Source organism: Rhinopithecus roxellana, chromosome 1 (genome assembly GCF_007565055.1).
Source record: "Rhinopithecus roxellana isolate Shanxi Qingling chromosome 1, ASM756505v1, whole genome shotgun sequence".
Classification (NCBI taxonomy): domain Eukaryota; kingdom Metazoa; phylum Chordata; class Mammalia; order Primates; family Cercopithecidae; genus Rhinopithecus; species Rhinopithecus roxellana.
The window spans coordinates 93,140,465-93,165,640 of NC_044549.1; the positions used below are offsets into that span (position 1 = coordinate 93,140,465).

The 25,176-nt window shown below is 44.6% G+C and overlaps 1 protein-coding gene across 10 annotated transcripts in view; it reads left to right on the forward strand.

Moving 5' to 3' along the window:
* Positions 1 to 1,335: 1,335 nt before the first annotated feature.
* TSEN2 (tRNA splicing endonuclease subunit 2) overlaps positions 1,336 to 25,176 on the forward strand; it is a 49,644-nt gene continuing 25,803 nt past the window's right edge. For 6 of the 10 annotated variants that reach the window (XR_749502.2, XR_004056547.1, XR_004056542.1 and 3 more), the window contains exons 1-6: positions 1,336 to 1,422; positions 6,703 to 6,908; positions 9,060 to 9,141; positions 12,011 to 12,047; positions 18,991 to 19,513; positions 21,199 to 21,276. Coding sequence is in view for 7 of the 10 variants with exons in the window: in XM_010377294.2 (XP_010375596.1) it covers positions 6,720 to 6,908; positions 9,060 to 9,141; positions 12,011 to 12,047; positions 18,991 to 19,513; positions 21,199 to 21,276 (909 nt within the window). In the remaining 3 variants the exon portion in view is untranslated. Of the gene's footprint in view, positions 1,786 to 6,702; positions 6,909 to 9,059; positions 9,142 to 12,010; positions 12,048 to 18,990; positions 19,514 to 21,198; positions 21,277 to 25,176 lie in introns of all 10 variants that reach the window. The other 4 variants (XM_030928034.1, XM_030928037.1, XM_010377295.2 and 1 more) reach the window with 4 other exon arrangements.

The window sequence follows — 25,176 nt, forward strand, 5'->3', positions numbered from 1 at the left end:
GGCGGGACGCAGTGGCTCACGCCTGTAATCCCAGCACTTTGGGAGGCTGGGGCGGGAGGATCGCTTGAGGTCAGGAGTTTGAGACCAGCCTGGCCAACGTGGTGAAACCCCGTCTCTACTAAGAACATAACAATCAGCCGGGCGTGGTGGCAGGTGCCTGTAATCCCAGCTACTCAGGAGGCTGAGGCAGGAGAATCACTTGAACCCGGGAGGCAGAGGTTGCAGTGAGCTAAGTGAGCTGAGATGGTGCCACTGCCCTCCAGCCTGGGCGACAGAGCCAGGCTCCGTCTCAAAAAATAAAAAGGGCTGGAAAAACAGGGACAACACATGCCATGCCAGGCTACTGCAGAACGCAGAGGCAAGTCACCCAAGCACGGCTGGGGAGGCAAGATGTCTCCTGGAAGAGGTGATATCTGAGCTGAGACCTAAAGGCTGACCAGGAATTACTGCAGCTAACAGAAGGGAGGGAACATAGAGGCAACAGCATGCATGAAGGAATGGAGGCAAGAACATTGGCAAACGTCCAAAATTCAACAGCCATCATCACATTAGCACCATGAATCTCTCCAGCAGTATTTGCCGCTCATCCTTGCAACCCTTCTTTGCCTCCTGCCTAATCTGTGAGGTGGAACTCCTGTGATTCATATTTGGGAAGGTATATATCGGACTCCCCATAGGCCTCCTTTAAAATAACCAGGTCAGGAGAAACTTACACTTCCTATTGCACTCTAGTTTTGTTCATCTCCCATAATTCTGATGGCCCATTTTTCAGCAAACTTAAGCTCAAAAAGGTTGTCAGTCATTCAAGCTCACACAGTCAGTGAAGGGGAAAATGGGGATGCAGAGCAGGTGGACCTGCCACCTGTTGTCCCTTAACTGCACAGGCAGTCTGGGCACACACAGGCTTCTGGCCAGGTGTCTGCCAGAGGAAGGGTCTTTGCAAGTTCTCCGCATCCTGCAGCGTATGCAGGTGCGCTACTGTGATCCTCTTTCTACATTGAGAAAGATGAGATCAGTTTCCTCAGGGCCAATTTAATAAAATCCTGCCGGTCGCCTCAAATATCCTATCCTCCGAGAGCTGAAGACTCTAGGTCTCTCCCACCTCCCACGTGACTATGTGACATTTGACAGGTAACTTCATCTCATCTGTAAAATGCGTCTTGCAGGATCGTTCTGGTATCCGTATAATCCTGCAGAAAACAGCAAAGAGCACACCCAGCCTCCGCCTCATACTCCGCAGTGGCAGAGGGGCGCACAGAACACCCGCCAGCCGGCCACGCGCAGGCGCACTCCACCAAGTCCCGACAGGCGCTCTGCGGCTGCGCACTAGGCTGGCTTTGCGGCCGCACTGCTTGATGGCAGTGGTGTCTGCCCCACGGCCGGCGTTGCCGGGGTAACGGCGAGCGCATGGGGCCAAGAAAGGTAAGGGTCCTGGGCGAAGAACGCGCGGCCCCCTCCGAGTTTGGTGTTTTGCCGCGGGAGGAAATCTAGCTCTTCCGAAAGCCCTCCAGGGCGAGAGCGGAAAGGGCCCAGGTACTGTGCTGGGGTCGCACAGCCGGCCGAGACAGTGCCGGGACGTGGAGCCAGGCTTCCCAGCGCGCCCGCTCACTGTCTCCCCCGCGTCTTCCTCTTGCGCCTGCAGCCCTTGGTTCTTGAAAACGCCGACGCCTTGCTCAGGGCTGGTGGGGCTGGGGCGCAGGGTGCAGCTGACGGTGCCCGAGAGGAGCCTCAGCCTCTGGTGGAATTCGGTCGGGTGTGGGGGTAGTCGGGGAAAGAAGCAAAGTGGTAAGTTAAGATAGGGAGTTAGGAATTCGCAGGGCCCTTAACGCTATTTGGGTGCGCAGTTGTTTATTTGTATTAATAGTTGCAGCTGTAGTCTGGTGAGCGCTTTCCACGTGGTAGGCCCCGAACGAAACGCCTTCTGCAAAATTATGCATTTAATCCTCACAACAACTTTCAAAGGCTTGTCATCTGTTTATATGGCTTATTCTCAGGTTCTAACTTGAAAGCTCCCCAGAGGCAGGACTGTTTGCCTTGTCCCTTTCATTCTTGCCTCACTGAGCCCAGGAGGTGCGCAGGTGGTGCTTGAAGCGTGTTTTGGTTGGGAGAAGGTGAGATTTGCTGGGTGGGAGGTTTTTAAACCACGTTGGTTTGGCACCTAGTCCAGGAAGGTTGGAAAATTAAATGGAGCCACCTCCCACTTTTTTGTTTGTTCTTCTGATAGACATTTACCAGCACCTAAGAGGTGTTAGCTTGTGTGCTCAAGGGAAGAATAAGAAACAGACCGTGCTTTTAATAGAAAGTAAGAATATGCAGCTCTGGAGTCAGGTGTGCGCAGGTTGGGGAAAGGAGAAGTAACGATTTCTCAGGGGTGCTCCAGGCCCCTCTGAGTCACATTCCCTATCTGTACAATGGAAATAAAAATAGTCTTTACCTCAGGGGGCTATTGGGATTAAGTGAATTTGAATAGACCATGCTGTTACAGGTGGTTGGCTACGTGTTAAAATCACCTGAGTCCACCCAGGAAATTCTGATGTAATTGATTGCAGGTGAGGACTGGGCGTGAGGCGTTAAGGGTAGCTAAGCTTGAGGGCCACGGTGTGTGATGTACCACTCCCAGGTTTAATTTTCTTAATCTGCATTTTTCAGTCATCATTCTCAACTTAAGAACCTGCAGTGACTCCAATTCCAAACCAGGCTTTGCATCCCAAACCTCTTGACAACTAACCCAATCTTTCCTGTATGTTTTTGTGCACCTCAGGTACGGCTCTTCTTTCTTATCTGTGGAATGAGGATAGTACAGTCAGCTGTTCCTATCAGGTTCCGAATCTGTGGATTCAACCAATATTGCATCAAAAATAATTGGAAAAAGACATTTTAAAAAATAGTTATTTGGCATTTACATTGTGTTAGGTATTGTAAGTAATCTAAGTAATCTAGAGATGACTTAAAGTAGATGGGAAGAGTGGCATAGGTTACATGCAAATACTGCATTTTATGTAAGGGACTTGCTGCGGATTTTGGTAGTGGGTGAGTACTGGAACCAGTCCTTCTGTGGATACCAAGGGGTGACTATAGTACCCACATGTGCAGCACATGGCACAGTTAGTGCCTCTGGCATCTGATACCTACAGTTTACTGTTCTTATTTTACTCACATCCCATCTCTTACAGCATGCTATTCTCCTGCCGTGGCACTAAAGAACCATTTCTTGAATGTCCATTGGAGATATGGGGAATGGTAAATGCAGTCTTTTCTCCTCTGCTTAGCCTTTCGAGTTAAGCACAAGAGGACTCTTCCATGAAACTAGAGATCATCTGATTTGTCCTCTTGAATTTCTCCCCCTTGGGAAGTGAGCTCTGCCTTCCCAGAGAGTTTCTTTCGATCTTTTCTAGAAGCTTCACGCTGGTATCTGTGAAGCAGTTCTTGCAGGACATGGCCTGGGGGATGTCTTCTGAATTTTTAAAAATAGCTTTATTGAGATATCATGTAATTCTGTAAAGTTCACCCTTCTGAAACGTACACGTCAGTGGTCTTAGTATTCGTGGAGTTATGTAACCATCACCATCACTACGATCTAATTTTAAAACATTTTCGTCACCCTCCAAAATAAACCCCCTGTCTATTAGCTGTCACCACCCACCCCCCATTTCCCACTTTTCCCCGTCTCTGGCAACTGGTAATCTGTCTATGGATTTGTCTATTCTGGACACTTTATATTAATTGTCTCGTGGTCTTTTGTGTCTGGCTTCTTTTAGCATAATGCTTTCAAGCGTTGAAGAATGTATCAGAACTTCATTCCTTTTCTACGACCAAATATTTGATTATATGGATAGACCACATTTTGTTGATCTGGTCAACTATTGATGGACATTTGGATGGTTTCCACTTTGAGCTATTATGAATAATACTGTTGTGAATATTCACAGACAAATTTTTCCATGAACATATGTTTTCAGTTCTCTTAGGTCTGTACCTAGGGGTGGAGTTGCTGGATCATGTCGTAACTATGTGTTTGACATTTTGAGGAACCGCCAGACTCCTCCAGTCCTGTTCAATTTGAAGATGAAACTGGGCTTAGAGAAAGTGGGTTGTGCAAGGTCACACAATAATAATGGCGGCTTTGCATGTCTGGAAGGCCTACTGCGAGCCAAATTCCTGAGGGGTGAGCAGCCACGTGAGCAAGAGTGACACAAGAACTTGGATTATGAGGGGTGTTTTGTCTCAGAGACCCTTCCATCCCACACACTTGGGTTGGAGTACAGAGTTCTTTCGATCAAGTGTCACAGCTAAGTCTTGCCTTTTTAGATGTGACAGCAGTCTGAGAGGGAAAAACGCTGAACAAATGAGGCAAACTAAAATACAACTCTTTATTTGTTGAATTTATTAGAACTTCTTGAAGGTGGCCATTAAATCTTTTTTCATTTTTTAAAATTCCAAATGTAATATATATGTCAGCTGCTGAGCAGAGGTTATTATAAAAGTGAAAAATCCCATAAAAGTCCAAACCATTCCTGGAAGTCTTTCAAAAAGTGCCTTACTGGAGACCAACATCCTGTCCCCAAAAAGCAGTGTTTATTTTCAGTTTTAGAATAAATTAATGTCTCTCCAATTGAGTACTAAATGTGATAGTTGGCTTGGGCTGAAGGATAAGTCAGCAAGCAAGGTAAAGCCTAGTCAAAATATGCTCTTAAGAAAATATCTTAGGTTTCCTGTGAACATGTAGTAGACATGGTTATGTTATAAACACAATACAGCAAGGTGCATGCATAAATATAAAATGTACAAAGTAATGCTCAGTATGTAATTCCTTCAAGATACCTTATTTAGAAATTAATCTAGCATGTTGCTGCTTAGAATACTGGCAATTCTAGGAAGGTTCCAACTTCCTGATTCTTCTTGTTTTTCATAGTTATCTTTGTAATTAATGTATCAATTCCTCTAACTCTTCTTTAGTCTGTGTTTTTCTGTGTCCTCATATAATTCCTCAGCTTCTTCCTTGAGAAGTTGGATAAAGATATTATCACACATTGAATAAGCCTTTTCATTTCTTAATGATCATGACACTCTTAAAGCCACTCACCTTCCCCTCCCTCAGCTTTGGCCACCTTCTTGACTCTTTCAGGCTTGATGGTGTCCCTTGCCAATGGGATGCAAGTACTGAGTGCAGGAGCCACCTAAGTAATTAGTCTTATTTTTTCCCTTGTGAGGGTTTGGAGTCATGTAGGTTAAACGTGTGTATGATTTAGCTGCACTGTATCTTCAAGCACCAGGTAAGCTCTCAGTTGAAATCAAGTCTAGACCTAGTACTGAGGGAGCAGCAGATTCAAGTTTCCCACCTCATTCCAGGACAGCTGCTCCTTGAGTGGAATGTCTTACACCATTTACATTGTTTTCCCACGTATATGGTTAAGTTTTCCTAGGTTAAGTGCATCTGCCATATCTCTGTGCCTGCATCACACAATATGCTCACATTTACTTCCCTCCTTTAGACATTAGTGGATCACAGCCTGTTCCATTAGTTCCACCTTGCTTTCTATGCTTCCAGGTATGTTATATACTTGTTTTGTCTTCTTGGGTCCAATGTATGGCCCCAGAGGGACACGTACTGGCCTTGGCTTCCTCTTCTCCCTCGTAGTGCTGGGTGCGCGATAGGTAATTCCATTATTGCTCAGTAACCCTTCACCGTCTGATTCTGAGAAATAGTCATCAGACAAAAGTAGACAGACCCTGCCTGTGCTTTCAGCAGAATCCAGAGAGAGGGCATGGGCTTGGGAGTTCAACAGACCTGGGTCATCCGATACCACCACACTCGGGGTCCTCTACAAATCTCTCTAACCTGAATCTGTTTCCTATTTATAAAATGGTGTTGCTACTGCTCACCCTGTAATACTAATTATAGCTGATACATGCATGATACTCACTGTGTGCCAGGTACTGTTCTAAGCACTTTATGGATCTTAACTATAAGATAGAGTCTGTTCTTATCTTGATTTTGCAGATGAGGAAACTAAAGCACAGAGTCAGTGACTTTTGCCCAAAATCACACTGCTAGAAAGTGGTAAAGTTGATTCCAATGCTGGTAGTCTGACTTTAGAGTCCCTGCTTGAAGCCAGTAGCATTTGGTAGTATATAATCAACCCTTAAATAACTGCTGCTGTCATTATTATTTATTAATGTACTTTAGAAGTTGGGAACTGATTGACCCAGTGTTTAGTGTGTATTTTAAGATCCTCTTGGAAATTGAAGTGCTTGCAAGATTTAATTTGTTGAGGACAGGGTCTCAGTTTTGTCTTTGTCTCCCCAGCACCTATGATTATTAGGAATTCCTGGTAGTAAATGTCTGTTGGGTGGGTGAAATGGAAGCACTCCTAGTAGACAAATCCTGCTGTGCTTGCTCTCTGGAGACCTAACATTGCAGCTTTGGGCACGTCACTAGGTCTCAGCATTGTCAACTGGAGTAGAAAGATTACCACTCGTTTCCTGGGGGTTATTTTGGGGAATTAATTGCCGTATTGCGGGTCAATGTGATTTACATTGCTCACACAAACTGTTCTTATTACTTTTAGCTTATTGCTTTATACTTGATTTCTTCCCACAGACCCCTAAGTTTTCTGAGCCTAGGTACAGATGTACTCACATTTTGAATCAAGGTAGTTACTGATTGTCTGTTTCTTTCTCTTTGTTGTCTACTCTTTAAAGAATACCTCCTCTGAAAAATGGCAGAAGCAGTTTTCCATGCCCCGAAGAGGAAAAGAAGAGTGTATGAGACTTACGAGTCTCCATTGCCAATCCCTTTTGGTCAGGACCATGGTCCTCAGAAAGAATTCAAGATATTCCGTGCTGAAATGATTAACAACAATGTGATTGTGAGGAATGCAGAGGACATTGAGCAGCTCTATGGGAAAGTAAGTGCGGGCAGCCTCGGTAGGATTACTTTCAGACAACTCTGAGCAAGCAGTCCTTTCCTTCTCCCCATCCCAGCCATCCCCCCACACCAACCATGAACAATGTGTATTCTTTCCTTGCAGTTTGGTGCAGTTGTAGGAAAAGTACAATTTGATTTAGTGCCCAAAAGCCATACATTAGGGTAATAGAGTGACAGATGGAGCACCCCTGCCCACAAACCTTTATTTCAGTGATGAAGTAGAGTCAATGGATTGGCTTTTTTTTTTTTTGTCTTTAGTTGTAAAAGCAATGCATGTTTGTTGAAGGAACAAAAAAAGTAATTTACAGAAATGTAATGGATAAAAAAGTGAAAATTCCCCACTGACTCCCATTCTATTGCCAGAGGTAGCCACAGCGTGGTATGGTGTGCCTGCTCAGGCACGGATCAGGTGGGGCTTTGGCGTGAAGCTCCTTATCTGCTGCCTCCTGGTTGGAGGCCTCTTCTCAGATGAGGACAAGTTCTAGTTTTTACTGTTTTCCAGCATTGATCAAGTTGAATGAAGACTGGTAGTTCTTAAAAAAAAAAAATTCCCATAGTCTGTTCATTGCTGTGGGCATTTTTAAAATACAGCTTTATTAAGTTGTAATTTACAATTATAAAGTTCTCTCATTGTAAGTATACAATTCAGTGATTGTCATCAATTTATAGAGTTGCACAACTCGCACCACAGTTGTTTTAGAACATTCCCATCACCACAAAGTTCCCTTGTGCCCATCACACTTAATCCCTGCTCCCACTCCCGGCCCAAGGCAGCCACGGATCGGCATCTTGTCTCCATAAATGTGCCTTCTCTAGACGTGTTATAGAAGAGTGGGTGGCACTGGCCATGGTGAGGCGGGAGTCTCAGTAGGCCAAGGGCAGCTCACCAGGGAGGCCTTCATTTACAGTCTATAACATTAAGCAAGAGGCTTTATAAAGTGCTGTATGCGTTATTTCCTCTTGCTTTTGTTGTTGCTGGGTTGTTTTTTGTTTGTTTGTTTTTTGAGACAGAGTCTTACCCTGTCACCCAAGCTAGAGTGCAGTGGCGTGATCTTGGCTCACTGCAACCTCTGCCTCCCAGGTTCAAATGATTCTTCCACCTCAGCCTCCCGAGTAGGTGGGACTGCAGGCACATGCCACTATGCCTGGCTAATTTTTGTATTTTCTGGTAGAGACCAGGTTTCACCATGTTGGCCAGGCTGGTCTTGAACCCCTGACCTCAAGTGATCTGCCCACCTCGGCCTCCCAAAGTGCTGGGATTACAGGTGTGAGCCACCATGCCTGGCCTCTTTATTCTGATTGTTAATCTAGATGGAGAAAGGGGTGTTTGTTTTATTCTTTCAATTTTCTGTGTGTTTAAATATTTTATAGTAAAAAGGGGAAAAATACATGTTGTTTTTGGAATCAGCAGGAATGAGAGGAATACTTCAATTCTGGAGTATGAAAGAATCCAAGAGGATTTTTTGGACCTGGTGGGCAGCATGGCTCCTGCTTTCAGGCAGTGTCTTCCCAAACCATATGTAAAGAAGAAACTCTGCCTCTGCCTGCCCTCGGCTTATAAGACAGACTGAAAGCATTAGTTATGGTATAAATGATGTGTGCCAAAAACTTACTAGTACTCTTGAAGCGATTAGAAAGGTATTATGCTAAGAACATCCTTAGTCGTCATTAGATAATCAGAGGGAAAATGTCAAGACATGGAAAGTGGAGCGAACCTCTTATTAACTCAGATGGGTACAGTCGGCCCTCCATATCATGGGTGCCACTTCTGTGGATTCACCCAACCTTAGATTGAAAATATTTGGGAAGAAAAATTGCATCTGTACTAAGTGGGGACTTTATTTTCTTGTATTAAACAATATAGTATAACAACTATTTACATAGCATTTGCATTGCATTAGATATTATAAGTAGCCTAGGATGATTTAAAGTGTATGGGAGGACCTACATAGACTATATATAAATACTGCACCATTTTATATTGGGGACTCAACCATCTGCAGATTTTGGTATCCACCAGAGGTCCTGGAACCAGCCTCCTGTGAATACTGAGGGATTACTGTATATTCTACCTCAGCTAAAAAACTGGCAACTAAACATGAACTAACTTTGTTTTCTCTCTTCCTGGAAGGGTTATTTTGGAAAAGGTATTCTTTCAAGAAGCCGTCCAAACTTCACAATTTCAGATCCTAAACTGGTTGCTAAATGGAAAGGTAAAGTTGTGTCATTCAGTTCTTTTGACAAATTATCATTTTCCTTTATTTTTGATCTTATACCTCAGGTTGTATAGTAAAATTCTAGAGAAGTAACATGTACACTGGCAGTTTTACTGCCAAAGAATAATTCTAATCAGAGCAAAAGGGTTATGATTGGGTGACAGCGTGTTTAATTTCTAGAATTATCAAGTGTTAATTGGGCTTTTCTGTTGTTAAGTGTTTGCTTTGCAGAGTACTATGCCTGTGGCAGGTGCTGGTAGTTAAGTACCTGCTCACCTGTGGCACTATGCAAAAATTTTAAAATTTTGTTTCCAGAATTAGAATTTATAATAGCCATGGTGTGTGTGTGTAGTTCTCCCTTGCTGATTCTCTTTAATTTGCAATTGTTTTAGAGTATTTCTCTAAGGAATTTTCATGGTAATTACTTAAGAACCAATACCAGCATGTTAAAACATAATTAGAAAGGATCTTTTAAATTTTTATTATAAGAAAATATACAGATTAAAACTGCACTGAGATACCATTTCAACAATCAGGCAGAAATCCAAAAGTCTGACAATATACTGCATTGGTGAGGACTTCAGAAACAGACCTTCTCTTGCATTGCTGGTGGGGTGCTTGTGGTGCAGCCCTCATGGAGGTGAATCTGGCAATGTCTAGCAAAATTATATATGCATTTACTTTGTTTTGTTTTCCCCCTTTCTCTCTCTCCTCAGTCCCTGGTAACCTTTATATGTTTTCCATCTATGAATTTACCTGTTACAGATATTTCATATATAAATACAATCATACAATATCTGCCCTTTTGTGTCTGTTGCTTTCACTTAGCATGTTTTCAAGGTTCGTCTCTGCCATACCGTCTATCAGAATTTCATTCCATTTTATAGTGGAATAATATTCTATTGTTTGGACATAGTGCCTTTAGCTCATCTGCTGATAGACACTTAGATTGTTTCTGTATTTTGGCTTTTCTGAATAATACTGTGGTGAACATTGGCATATATGTATCCGAGTCTATTTTTTATGTGTTTTGGATATATACTCAGGAGTGGAGTCAATGGGTCATATGGTAATTGTCTGTTTAACATTTTAAGAACTAGCCACACTATTTTCCACATTGACTACATCATTATACATTCCCACCAGCAATGCACCAAAGGTTTTCCATTTCTCCACATCCTTGCCAACACTTGTTTAAAAAAATAATAGTCGGCTGGGCGCGGTAACTCACGCCTGTAATCCCCGCACTTTGGGAGGCTGAGGCAGGCGGATCACCTGAGTTCAGGAGTTCAAGACCAGCCTGGCCAACATGGCGAAACCCTGTCTCTACTAAAAATACAAAAATGAGCTGGGCTTGGTGGCAGGCGCTTGTAATCCCAGCTACTTGGGAGGCTGAGGCAGGAGAATCACTTGAACCCTGGAGGCAGAGGTTGCAGTGAGCCAAGATTGCACCACTGCACTCCAGCCTGGGTGGCATAATGCAACTCCGTCTCCAAAAAAAAAAAAAAAAGTTAAATTTTTACAAGGGATTTTTTAAAATACAGAAATGAAGTAACTGAAAGCTTTTATCAAGTTGGTTGTATAACCACACAGGGAGAAATTATTTTGAGTAACTTTTGGTTTTTTTGGAGATAGGGCCTGGAGTGCAGTGGCGCAGTCTCAGCTCACTGCAACCTCCACCTCCTGGGCTTATGCTGTCCTCCCACCTCAGCCTCCCGAGTAGCTGGGACTACAGGTGCATGCCACCACACCTGGCTAATATTTATGTTTTTTGTAGAGACAGGGTTTCACCATGTTACCCAGGCTGGTCTTGAACTCCTGAGCTCAGACAATCCACCTGTCAAATCCTCTCAAAGTGCTGGGATTATAGGACTGAGCCACTGAGCCTGGCCATTTGAGTAACTTTATAGTGATTTGATTGTTCAACCTAATGGGATAGACTTTGTGTCAGTTACTTCTTGTCACAGTAATGCTGCTTAATAAACCACCCCAAAATGTATTGGCTTTAAACAGCAACCATAGTAGTCACTAGGTGTGCTGTCTTGGCTGGGTGTGATCATTTTCCTCTGGTGTTAAAGCTGATCATCATTTCTTCCAAGCCTTTAATGCATGCAGAAGAGGCTGAGTTTGGGAAAAGAGAAGTAATTAGCCCAAAGGCAGAGTTAGGAAAAGACCAGGACAAAAAACCAGACCACTGGGTGACCTGATGAACATTTTGGGCGGAAAGAGTCCTCCCACCTGATGCCCTGCTTATGCCGGGGGTACAGGCAAGTTACTAAACCTAAGATTCAGAAACAGCAGGAGCCTGCCTGTCAGAACTGCGCCCTCATCAGGCTGGCTTTCAAAATAATGTGAGGTCAAGCCAGTTTGAGATTCTGCACAGGGAGCTAGAGCTGGAAGCCCTGAACTCCCAAATCCATATCCAAAACCAACACTGCAGTCAAGTTCACTTTTCCAGCCCTTTCGATATACATGTAAGGAGCTTTCAGTGAAGAGGGAAGAATGGAGATGAAGTTCATACCTCTAGGGCCTCAGCATTCTCATTTGGAAGTTGGAATGAGCATCCAGCCGTGGCAGAGAGGTTTCCTCCCGTGCTGTTACTGCTTAGCTGGAGCCCTGAGTTGAGAAGGATTCTGAGGTCCCCTAAAGCCCACCAAGGCTGATGTGATTGATGGGCAGCACCTGCCAAGGGTATGGGTTCAGGGAAGGATGGCATAGAAAACATATTTTTGCCATTGCTGACTGGACAGTATTAACTTTCTAGTTGTGTGATTTTGTGAACCTTAAAATTCTCAGTCTTTCCTAGATTTTTAGTGTTCCCTTTCTGGGAAATTTGCCTGAAACTAATAGAACCTCTTTGTTCCAGATGTGAAGACAAACATGCCTATCATCACATCAAAGAGGTAAGTCATAACAAACTTTGGCTTCTGTCAAAATGATGGTTTAAGTCAGATGTTTTTAGGTAGTCTTGTCCCATGTAGTAGTCCAGTCCACACCTTTTTTTTCTTTCTCTTTTTGGTAGTAGATGTATCCTTGAAAATGATGTCTGAATTTAATGTGAATCAAGTCATTTTTGAAATGCCTTACGTGAGTTTATGGTTTGTTTAAATACTGTTTTGCCAGTTGAAAATTATGAATAACTATCCTGTAATAGGATATTTATTATTAAGTCCTCATATTCTTGGGCCTAGATTTTGAACCAGCCTTCTGCCCAGTGGGCACAGATGGTCCTGTCCCCCTTCCTCCAGGTACACTGTAGGGTCCGAGAAAGAGGCTTTCACAGAGGCCCTTCCTCATTTAATCCTAGACATTCCTGGAAGGTTTCTCCCTGACTCCCCAAACACACACATACGGCCTAGCTAATTCCTGCATGTCCTCGATCCTGCTCATGCATGATCTCTCCTGGGTTTCTCTCCTTACCACCATACCATCCTCTGTCCTGGGTGCCACTCCTCTGGCCCCCACAGTCCTCTTTGGCGTGCAGCACTCTCCTCGTGTGTCATACATAGGTTCAGACTGTCAGTGCTTGGAGAGCAGAGATCAGGCCCTTCTCCTCTCTTCAGCACCACACTTTGTGGTCCCTTGGTAGGATTGTTGGCTGTCTCCATCCATCCCAGACCTCCTTGTCCCTGTGGTACAGTACAAGTCTCAGCTCTTCCATGAAACCTTATAAAACTTCTCAAGTCTCAGTGATTTTGTTCATCTTGCTTCTAGCCTATACGGGCAAAATCCAGCAGCTCCTTTTTGGTTACATGCCTGGCAACCCCATAGCCAGTGGGGTGGCAAGGAGTGGTGGCACCAGGGAGATCTCAGTGGCTGTTCTGGCTGTAACCTCAGGCCGGGGTCAGGAGTGGGATTCTGGTGTGTGGGAGGGACCTGCTAAGAACCTGGCAGAACCCCCAGTCTTGGAGGAGCTATAGTATAGACAGGTTACCACAACAGAAACCTAGGGATCAGAAATAGCAGGAGCTCGCCCATCAGAACTGCATCCTGGCTAGGCTGGCCACATGACATAAGGTCAAGCCAGCTTGCCAGCGTAGAGGTTCTGCACAGGGAGAGGGCTGCCTCCCTGAAGAGCATCCCTTTATGAGCACTACAATGTCCCAAGAAGTTTCATTGACCCTTGTATTCATTTCCTAGGGCTGCCATAACAAAGTACCATAGACTCGATGGCTTAAAGCAACAGAAATTTATTCTCGTGGTTTTGGACACCAGAATTCCAAACTCAAGGTGTCGGCAGGGCTGCAGTCCCTCAGAAGGCTCTGGGGGAGCATCCTTCTTTGCCTGCCTTCACTTCTGGCTCCTGGCACCCCTTGGCATTCCTTGGCTTGCAGATGCATCACTCTAATCGCTGCCTCTGTGGTCACGTGGCATTCTCTCGTGTGTGTTTCTGTGTGTCTTTGTCCAAATTTTCTTCTTTTTTTTTTGCATAAAAAAATTGATAGATGTATTTTCAGGATACGGGTACATGTGATATTTTGCCTCTTTTAAGGACACCAGTCACTATGTCCTTATATCAAATTGATTGCATCTACGAAGACCCTGTTTCCAGATAAAGTCATATTCCTAGGTACTGGGGCGTGTAATCTGGGAGGTGTATATTGTCCTACTATTCCTTACTCAAGGCCCCACAGTTACGGAGTTGTACTGAGAAGTGAAAGTGATAAACTGTTCACTAATAAGCAGGCCTGGCGTGAACTCAGTCTGCATTCAGACATTCTCTCTTCCCTCCTCCACGCTCTTGATATACTTTATTGTGTTATCACCTTAGTTGATTTTTCCTTCAATTCTCCTCTAGTCTAACTGCCAGATTCTCATTTTTTAATCCCTTTGCCATACTTTGATCACTTTCATAGACTTCATGAATCCTGCATCTTTTTTGCAAGATTTAAATGTTCACTTTGCCATCGATTTGCATTGAATTTACATTAACATAACAAAGTACAAAGTGACATAGACTCGACACATAGTGACAGTGCAGGAATGTTGCTTGAAGGGGGTATGCTTGTGGGGATTAATTTTTTATAAGAAATTTTCAGATTACAATTAATTTCCTTGTGTGAACCTAAGGATGTTTATAGATGTTATCAGCACAGTTCTGTCAGCAAGCTACATATGTCCCCCAACCAAAATCGATACTTGATTTATTATTTGTTCATAACACTTGGAATCACAATCTAAATTTTAAATATAAGAAAAATTGATTCGTGTTCATATTTTTAGATTGATTTTTCAACTTAAATACTTGTCATAATTGTTGTTTGTATTTTTTGTAGAGACAGGGTCTCGCTCTGTTGCCCAGGCTGGTCTTGGGCTCAAGTGATCCTCCCACCTCAGCCTCCCAAAGCAGCAGGATTACAGGTGTGAGCCACTGCACCTGGCCATAATTGTTTCTTTGCTGGTGCCTCTGAAATTGATTTCTATTTCAAGTGGACTCACTCAAATTGGCCTTTTTCCAACAATAGTCGTCTTTGGGTGAAGAGCACCTTCTATGTAACTCTTTCTGAAGGTAAGTGTCAGGACCCTTTTGTGATGCCTTTGGGGAACTGACACAGGTAGAGGTATGTCCCTGAAGGACCAGCCCTGATGGTCGTGCTGGTCGCCCACTCCATTGTGGTCCTTTATTCAGCCAGAATTCACTATGTGTCAGGCATTGGGTAGGTGCTGGGGACCCAAGAGTGAGGAAAAGACCTTGAGGGATTTGCAGTCTAGTGAGAGAGGAAGAGAAGTGAACAGTTGTGCTGTCCTGTAATGGTGTTGTGATAGAGATACTATCACCATTATGGCCAACAGGTGCTGACTGCTCTAGCAGTGCCAATCCCAGTCTCTGAGCTTGCCTGCGTTATCTCCTTTCATCTTCTCAAGAAACCTTCAAGGGTAGGTACTAGAGATGTTTCCGTTTCATAGATGGGGACTCAGGTGAGGGTTCCGTAGCTTGTCCAAGATTACATGGGCTCAGGGCCAGAGCCTGGGAGGCATTGATGTGGGTGTGCGCACCAGCACTCCCCGAGCACCTTCCAGTGCTAAGTATCGTGCCAGTGTTGGGCCTGTGTGTCGTCTCAGGTCCTCACGTCACTCCCTTCAAGTGGGTCCCATTCTTACCCATCTTCCACAAGTGGAAGAACTGAACACAGGGAAGTGAAGCTCCTTGCTCAGGGTCAGTATGTGGACTTAGGCACTGTGGCCCCAGAACCTGTGTGCACTAACCACTCTAAACCACTCTGCTCTGCACTTCCAGTGATAAATGGGCTTTCATCGGTACAACAGTAGAGAACGGTCCCCTGTGCAAATAGGAGAGGTGTGTGTTCAAGGGTACAGAAACATGAGAATCAGTGGCATGTTTGGATGGGCATGTTCTGTGTCCTTGCGGTCCTGGATGGTGCTGCTTTCCCCAGTCCTGTCACCGCTTCCAGTTGTGGCTGCTGCCTCGTCCTTCTGCCACGCTCCCCCTTACGCTTTCTGCTTTTTACTTCTCATTTCTCTTCCTGCAACTGCTCCAGCATCTGGGATTGATGGCAGCAGGACTTAGCTTTTTAAGGTGTTGCCAGCCAGCTAGAGGACGCCTTCAGGTCTGACCCATATGTTGTTGTCTTAGTCATTTGTTTTTGTGGCTCTTTTCATCATGTCTGACTTGGAGGCTTCTACATGCTCTTCAAGCCTCAGTCTCCTTTGACCTTTCATAGCGATCCTCTGAGACCCTGAAAAGGGAACACAGGTGTGGCCTGGTTCTGGTGTATGGCAGAAGAGCACAGAGGTAGAGGTACTAAGTGGCTTAACTCAGAGCCACACGGAAGAGCCAACTCCAGGACCTAGACCTCCAGAGGCTGTGTTCATCCCTGCACTGCTGCCTCTGCTCTCAAAGAACAGCGAGTTAAGACATTTCCATTCATTAACATCTTTTTCAATATACTGTATATTGAGTCTGATTTATTTTTCTTTCTTTCTTTTCTTTTTTTTTTTTTTTTTTTGAGACGGAGTCCTGCTCTGTCGCCCAGGCTGGAGTGCAGTGGCCGGATCTCAGCTCACTGCAAGCTCCGCCTCCCGGGTTTACGCCATTCTCCTGCCTCAGCCTCTCGAGTAGCTGGGACTACAGGCACCAGCCACCTCGTCCGGCTAGCTTTTTGTATTTTTTAGTAGAGACGGGGTTTCACCGTGTTAGCCAGGATGGTCTCGAACTCCTGACCTCGTGATCCGCCCGTCTCGGCCTCCCAAAGTGCTGGGATTACAGGCTTGAGCCACCGCGCCCGGCTGAGTCAGATTTATTTTTCAAGCCACTCCTAAAAACTCCACAATGATACGGTAATATTGATTGAGCACTTCTTATGGGCTATGCACTTTACGTGTCTTATTTAATCCTTGCTGCAACCCCACGAGGTAGGTGCAGTTATCCCTAGTTTATAGATGGTCACTGAGCTTTAGAGAGGTGGGGTCATGCAGTTAATATGAGAATGTGATGGAGCAAGGATTGGAACCCACTTCTGCTTTGACTGCTCTGCTGCAAGGAGCAGAGCAGTGCTGTCTGTGTGCTCGCTTCGTTCCAGATCTTCTGGTCAAAGGAGGAACTGTTGACCCTTTAAATCAGTGGTTCTTTCATGTGTTTTGAGTCAGGGAATTTGGCAAAAGTTGTGGGTCCCTTCCCCAGAAAAATATATTGTCACAAAAATTTGTGTTCAAATAAAGGAAATTTATAGACCCTGTAGAACCAATGCTTTTGTTGATATGAAGAGCTGACATTCTTTTTAGACCTCTCACATGACAGTTCTTTTAAACGTATGCATAGGTGGACATGTTCCAGGTGAGAAGACAACCTACTGGTTTTGGCACAGCTATGTTCTTTTTGCTGGTTTTAAAAGTAATACATAACAAGATCCCTTTGAGGTGATAGTACTAATCTCCACATTTTATAGGTGGGAAAATTGAAGCACAGAGAAGTTAAGTAATTTGCATTGCCACACAGTTATAAGTAACAGGGCTGGACACAAAATGTGCAGTACCAAAGTCACGGTGTCGTACTGTCTCTCAGGTATTAGGGTAGCCTTACCAGGTGTTAATCTTTAGGATACAATTCCCAGTATATAGGGAGACATCCCTGATGTTTATCCTTATGTGGGGTGAACAGGGTATGGACAGCTTCGGGATTCTTAGGAATCAGGGTATAGCAGAAGCCAGTGTCCTTGTTAAATTGTGTGAGATATAGCAGTTTATAAACTATGACATGGTCAGTCTTTTTTTTTGGAAACATTTCACAAATTTGCATGTCATCCTTGCGCAGGGGCCATTCTAAGTATATGTGCTGCCGAATCAAGCACTATTCAGTCTTCTTAACCAGGTAAAAGCAGGTGAAAAGTAAAATTACATCTGCCTTCTCTCAAGCCATGTGTTGTCTTGGATGTCTTTCAGACTGATCACTGAAGGTCCAGGCAAAAAGCACTTGAGTTTCACAATGTCTTTGACCTTCTGATCTTCAGATTTCCAGCATCTGGTAGTTCTCACATCACATGAACACATCCCAGCAGCCTAGGCATAGATGCTTTGTCCTATTGTTTTGCTTATAACTTTTTGTAACTTGGGAAGTGTTTTGTAACTTGGGTGTTAGCTTCAAGTTTTAGAAACTTAACATGAATTTTGTCATTAAAATCTACTCTGAAAAGTATTGTGGAGAAAGGGGCTATTTCTCTGAGAATATTTGGATGAATCTACATAAGCCAAATCATTTCTCTCCTTATCCTGTAAAGAGGTTAGTAGGCACTGTGATGTATATTTATTGAAATTCTCATTTTGCTTTCCAATACTAAATAAAAGTTCTTTATGTTATGAACGGCATATCTATCTGAGAACATAATGAGATCCAAAATTGAAAATAATAGAAAACAAGCCGAGAGCGGTGGCTTCCACCTGTAATCCCGGCACTTTGGGAGGCCAAGGCGGGCAGATCACTTGAGGTCAGGAGTTTGAGACCAGCCTGGCCAACATGGTAAAACCCCGTCTCTGCCAAAAATACAAAAATTAGCTGGGCGTGGTGGCACAAGCCTGTCATCCCAGCTACTGGGGAAGCTGAGGCAGGAGAATCGCTTGAACCCGGGAGGCAGAGGTTGCAGTGAGCCGAAATCGTGCCACTGCACTCCAGCCTGGGTGACAGAGTGAGACTCCATCTCAAACAATAGTAATAATAATACAAAAAAATCCTGATAAAGGATGGCCTTTTTTTTTTTTTTTTTGCTTATTTATTTAAATCACTTAATTACCAGTTTTAAATTAGATAAATTTTCATAGTTTGTTAAACTGGGTTTTTTTTTTTTAATAAAGCAAATAAAATGAAACTATATTATAAAAGCAAAGAAACAAGAAGTAGCATATGCTTGTTGCAGAACACTTAGAAAATACAGAGACCAGATGCAGTGGCTCACACCTGTAATCCCAGCACTTTGGGAGGCCGAGGCGGGCGGATCACGAGGTCAGGAGATTGAGACCTTCCTGGCTAACATAGCGAAACCCTGTCTCTACTAAAAATACAAAAATTAGCCAGGTGTGGTAGCGGGTGCCTGTAGTCCCAGCTACTTGGGAGGCTGAGGCACAAGAATCACTTGAACCCAGTAGGTGGAGGTTGCAGTGAACCGAGATCGTGCCACTGCACTCCAGCCTGGCAACAGAGCCAGACTCTGTCTCAAAAAAAAAAAAAAAGAAAATGCTGAAAAGTATAAAAAAGAAAAATATTTATCTGTAATGTACCATTCACAAATAATGCTGTAAACATTTTGGTGTGTCACCTTCCAGTCTTTTTTATGTGCTTTGTTTTTTCAATTTTGAAATTCGAGTGCTGTTTCCAACAGTATTTCTGTCTTGCAGGTATCAGCATAGTGTTGAGTGGGCAGCAGAGCTGATGCGTAGACAGGGGCAGGATGAGAGTACAGTGTGCAGAATCCTCAAGTATTACACGAAACCGCTTGAGCGTCCTCCTGTGAAAAGGAACGAAGAGGCTCAAGTGTATGACGAGCTTAACTCTGGAATGGTTTCTAACATGGAAGGCACAGCAGGGGGAGAGAGACCTTCTGTGGTAAACGGGGACTCTGGAAAGTCAGGTGGTATGGGTGATCCCAGTGAGCCGTTAGGCTGCCTGCAAGAGGGCTCTGGGTGCAACCCAACAACAGACAGCTTTGAGAAAAGTGTGAGAAAGGACGCTGCACCTCTGCCCCAAGTCTGTTGCTGCAAACAAGATGCTCTCATCCTCCAGTGTGGCCCTCACCATGAGGACAGCAGCCAGCACGTCGGCCTCCTGCATGCTGGGGACAGAGGGCCTGACCATGAGTACGTGCTCGTCGAGGAAGCGGAGTGTGCCATGAGCGAGAGGGAGGATGCCCCAAATGAGGAAGTAAGTAGGAGAAAGTAAATTGCTTCCTCCAAAGCCATCTGTTCCTGGAGATGTTGGCTAATAGGGATGTCTTTTGCCTGCAGCTGGTAGTTGGCCTATTGTAAGGTCCGAGGGAAGCAGCAGGCTCTGGGCCACAGCAGCTGTGAGGGCCATTTCAACTGAAACACTAAAGTTGGTGAATAACTTTTAAAAAATTTATAAAATTAAGGCAGGGCCAATGGTGTTCTCTCCTTTATTTGAGAGAAAACAAAATGCGGTGATAATTACACCTGATCTTGAGTACAGCTGAGTGAGAAGGGCTCACGTGTGGAAGTCAGCCATCACGAAAAAGCCTGGGGAGACTGGGTAAGAGCTACGTCATTAGGGGACTTGCTGTCAGAGTTACCCTAGAGCTGTCTGGAATCGCTAAAAATTAGAAACAATCTAATGGCTAAATGGGATATGAGATACCAATTCAAAGCAATATCATGTAGACTTAGAATGAGGTTTATGAAGTCATATTAAGAGCATAGGAGACAGGCACAGTGGCTCACACCACTTTGGGAGGACGAGGCAGGAGGATCACTTGAGGCCAGGAGTTGAAGACCAGCCAGGGCAATATAGCAAGACCTCATTTCTGCTAAAAAAAAAAAAAAAAAAAAAAAAAATTGCTGGGTGTGGTGGTATATACCAGTCCCAGCTACTCGAGAGGCTAAGGTGGGAGGATTGCTTGATCCTGGGAGATCAAGGCTTGGCAACAGAGTAAGACCCTGTCTCAAAAAAAAAAAAAAAAAAACATAGGCACATGCTTATTAGGTACAATTAGGTGAAAAAAGCAATAGGTAAAATAAAATTCACCAGCAAAATGATTACAACTGCAGGAAAAATTCACAGGGGAAAAAGGAAATAAGCCAGAATCTTCATAGTGAAAAGATTAAAACTTCCTTTTCCACACAAGTAATAAAAAAGCATTTCTTGGCCAAGCATGGTGCCTCACACCTATAATCAACGCTTTGGGAGGCTGAAGCGGGAGGGTTGCTTGAGGCCAGGAGTTCAAGACCAGCCTGGGCAACTCTCTCTACAAAAAATTAGCCAGGCGGCCGGGCGCGGTGGCTCAAGCCTGTAATCCCAGCACTTTGGGAGGCCGAGACGGGCGGATCACGAGGTCAGGAGATGGAGACAATCATGGCTAACACTGTGAAACCCCGTCTCTACTAAAAAATACAAAAAACTAGCCGGGCGAGGTGGCGGGCCCCTGTAGTCCCAGCAACTCGGGAGGCTGAGGCAGGAGAATGGCGTAAACCCGGGAGGCGGAGCTTGCAGTGAGCTGAGATTGCGCCACTGCACTGCAGCCTGGGCGACAGAGCGAGACTCCGTCTCAAAAAAAAAAAAAAAAAAAAAAAAAATTAGCCAGGCACGGTGGCACACGCCTGTAGTCCCAGCTACTGGGAAGGCTGAGGTAGGAGAATTGCTTGAGTCTAGGAATTTGAGGCAGCAGTGAGCTATGATCATACCACTGCACTCCAGCCCGGGCAATAGAGCAAGAGTCTGTCTCAAATTTTTGTTGTAATCATTTCTTTATAATATTAGCACAATAGAATGTGAATCCTGGGAATTTATAAGAAAAATGTTCATTTTAAAATACATTCTCTATGACATGTAGTGCTTCCATTTGTTCTGTATATATTGTATTTCTTTCTCTTTAGTTGGTGCAAAGAAACAGATTAATATGCAGAAGAAATCCATATAGGATCTTTGAGTATTTGCAACTCAGCCTAGAAGAGGTATGTTTTCAACATGTTGTCATTTCGGCTATTGGTCTTTGGGCCTGAACTACACTATATGTGAACCTACCTCACAGTGTAGTTCTGTACGTAATTCAGTTATTGAATATTGTAAGTCAGTATTGAAATCATTATGTGTAGCACCCAAGTAGACCTGCCCAAATTTCACTCCTCAGCCTTTATTTCATCAGTTCTAAGATATGTGTTTGCAGTCATTCCACAGAAGATTCAAGGTGTTTTTCTGAGTACTACTTTTCTTGTTAAGATTTTAGATTGCTAGGCCGGGTACAGTGGCTCACACCTGTAATCCCAGCACTTTGGGAGGCCGAGGCAGGCAGATCACCTGAGATCAGGAGCTCGAGACCAGCCTGGCCAGCATGGTAAAAACCCTGTCTCTACCAAAAATACAAAAATTAGCCAGATGCGGTGGCTCATGCTTGTAATCCTAACTATTCAAGAGACTGAGGCAGGAGAATTGCTTGAACCTGGGAGGCGGAGGTTGCAGTGAGCCAAGATTGTGCCATTGCACTCCAGCCTGGGTGACAGGGTGAAACTCTGTCTCAAAAAAAAAAAGATTTTATATTGATGGCTAGGTGTGATGGCTCATGCCTGTAGTCCAGCCACTTGCGTGTGGGAGGATTGCTTGAGCCCAGGAGGTCGCATCTGCAGTGAGCCATGATTGCACTACTGCACTCCAGCTTGGGTGACAGAGTGAGACTGTGTCAAACAAAAAAAAGAATAAAAAGATTTCAGATTGTTAACAGATGCTGACTGGTGATGTGGGGGGTAAGGGGGTGGAAAGAAGAAAAAAATGGATTTCGGATTGGCTGAATATTTTGTTACTAATTTTCACTAGCTTTTTGAAAAATACTATAATTCATATACCATATAATTTATCCACTTAAAGAGTACAAGTCACTATTGTTTGGTATGTTCATGGAGTCTCAACTTTACATATACTGTGCTACATGATTCAGATCATGTAGTGACTGCTAATTAAGTGAATGGATTTATTTCCTTCTGCAGGATCCCTCTACTTAATGCAGTAGCTACATTCTTGAAAGTTAGCTTGGGCCTGGTGCCATGACTCACACCTGTAATCCCAGCACTCTGGGAGGCCAAGGCAGGCAGATAGCTTGAAGCCAGGAGTTTGAGGCCAGCCTAAGCAACATGGCAAAACCCCATCTCTACAAAAAATGTAAAAATTAGCCAGGTGTGGCAGTACAGGCCTGTAGTCTCAACTCCTTGGGTGGCTGAGGTGGGAGGGTTGCTTGAGTCTGGGAGGTTGAGGCTTTAATGAACCGAGATCACGCCACTGCACGAGCGAGACCCTGTTTCAAAAAAAAAAATTTAAAAAGTGGCTAAAAGTGGCCTTCCATAAACTGTATCATATTGTCCTGGTTATCTGGAGTTCCTCTAACCTGTGGTCACTTTATGCTCAGTCCCTCTTTTCTTGCTTATGTTGATAGTGCACACAGAAATGTCCTTTCTGCCTTTGAAGATAGCACCCCTTGGGCTCCCCTCTCCTCCAGGAGCTCTGTGATGGCTTTCTTTGATAGTTTCTGCAGTGTCCAGTGTGGTTCTTGGCATACAGGTAGGTCCCAGGAAGTGCTATGGAACACATCCATGTTGGTAATTTTATAGCTGAGACCACAGGAAAGTAATGTGGGGGCCGGGTGTGCTGGCTCACAGCTGTAATCCCAGCACTTTGGGAGGCCAAGGAGGGCAGATCACGAGGTCAGGAGATCGAGACCATCCTGGCTTACACGGTGAAACCCCGTCTCTACTAAAAATACAAAAATTAGCCTGTTGTGGTGGCACACGCCTATAATCCCAGCTACTCAGGAGACTGAGGCAGGAGAATCGCTTGAACCTGGGAGGCAGAGGTTGCAGTGAGTCGAGATTGCACCACTGCACTCCAGCCTAGGCGACAGAGTGAGACTCTGTCTCAAAAACTAAACTAAATTAAATTAAATTAAATTGAATTAAAATACAATTCAAAATTCCTTTTCTTGGTTGCACCAGCCACATTTCAAACACTGAACAGCCACGTGTGGCCACTGGCTACTGTATTGAACAGCACATGCGTAGGCATTCCCAGCTTTGTGAAGATCTTTACAGCCCGTGTGTACCCGTTCTTTAGATGTTTGGCCTCTCAGAGCCTCAGATTTCTTTCTTTCTTTTTTTTTTTTTTTGACACGGAGTCTCCCTCGGTCGCCCAGGCTGGAGTGCAGTGGCCGGATCTCACCTCACTTCTAGCTCCGCCTCCCGGGTTTACGCCATTCTCCTGCCTCAGCCTCCCGAGTAGCTGGGACTACAAGTGCCCGCCACCTCGCCCGGCTAGTTTTTTTATATTTTTTTAGTAGAGACGGGGTTTCACCGGGTTAGCCAGGATGGTCTCGATCTCCTGACCTTGTGATCCGCCCGTCTCGGCCTCCCAAAGTGCTGGGATTACAGGCTTGAGCCACCGCACCCGGCCGAGCCTCAGATTTCTTCTCTGTAAAGTGGGAGCTGTGTAACATCTTGTTCATAGGATGTTCTGGAAATTAAATAATACATGTAATTGGGTCAGGACAGTACCTGATAATATAGTAGATGCTCAATAAATGTTAGTGCCTGCTATTTTTGTCATTATTAAGTTACTTGTAAAAGCTGATTAGCAGCTAGTTGGAACCTTATTTTTTACAATCACGAAAATGTCCACTGGATACATACTACGTGCCAGGCATTGGACTAAGTGCTACCAATACTGAAATAAGTAGAATGTGACTTCCGTCTTAAAGATAGCCCAGAAATCATTACAGTTCAGTGTGATAAGCATAGTGTGGCATATGGATCTTGTCAGTATTGCTCTTCCTGTTTCCTTGGGCCTAATGCCTGACATCTATTAGGTGTGTAATAATTATTTGTTAAATGAATTAACGTACAAGATAGGGAATTTGCACAGAAGCTGGTGGAGACCATCCAGCAGGGCTGAGGTGGAAAGCCTTTGTAGTCATGATAGCTGAGGATAGTAAAGGATAGATGGGGCTTTTCTCATGGACACAGGGTAGCAAAGGCTCTTCCAGATAGCTCAGCCAAAAGGAACACCAGATGGGGGAGGGTGTGTCGGTGAGTCAGGGTCTAGCCTGGTCCTGGGGCAGCAGGACACTGCAGGGGGTTCTGTAGGGGAGTGGAGTGCCTAGAGGTAGCATCAGTATGGAGGGTGGGCTGGAGGCCTGGCCTGGGAGGTGGCAGCTGGAGGCGAAGTATATTTGGTGTCAGATACTGTGAGTTCAGCCTCACTGTTCCAGTTGACCAACTGCTGTCTTTTATTGACAAGTTTTTTTTTTTCCCCGAGACAGAGTCTCGCTCTGTTGCCCAGGCTGGAGTGCAGTGGCGCAATCTCGGTTTACTGCAAGCTCCGCCTCCCAGGTTCACACCTTTCTCCTGCCTCAGCCTCCCGAGTGGCTGGGACTACAGGCGCCCACCACCACACCCAGCTAATTTTTTTTTTTTTTTTTTATATTTGTAGTAGAGACAGGGTTTCACCGTGTTAGCCAGGATGGTCTCAATCTCCTGACCTCATGATCCGCCCTCCTCGGCTTCCCAAAGTGCTGGGATTACAGGCTGTTGACAAATTTTTTAAAGGCTGCTGCTGCCTGCTGCCTCCTCTTGAACCCTCCCTGATGAAAGGCAAGAATAATAGGAGACAGGAGATGAGGATACTCTGCCTTCTTAGAAGCTGACTGGCACCTGAGAACTTATCAGAGATGTGTTCCAGAAGTTTTCGGGGAGCATACCGTTAAACCTAGCTCTACTTGTTGTTCTGTTTTGGCAGATTTCTTTTGAATGAATCAACCATGTTTGGTGCACTGCATGTACCCGCTGACTGAATGTCAGTCAGGAGCACAGGCAGAA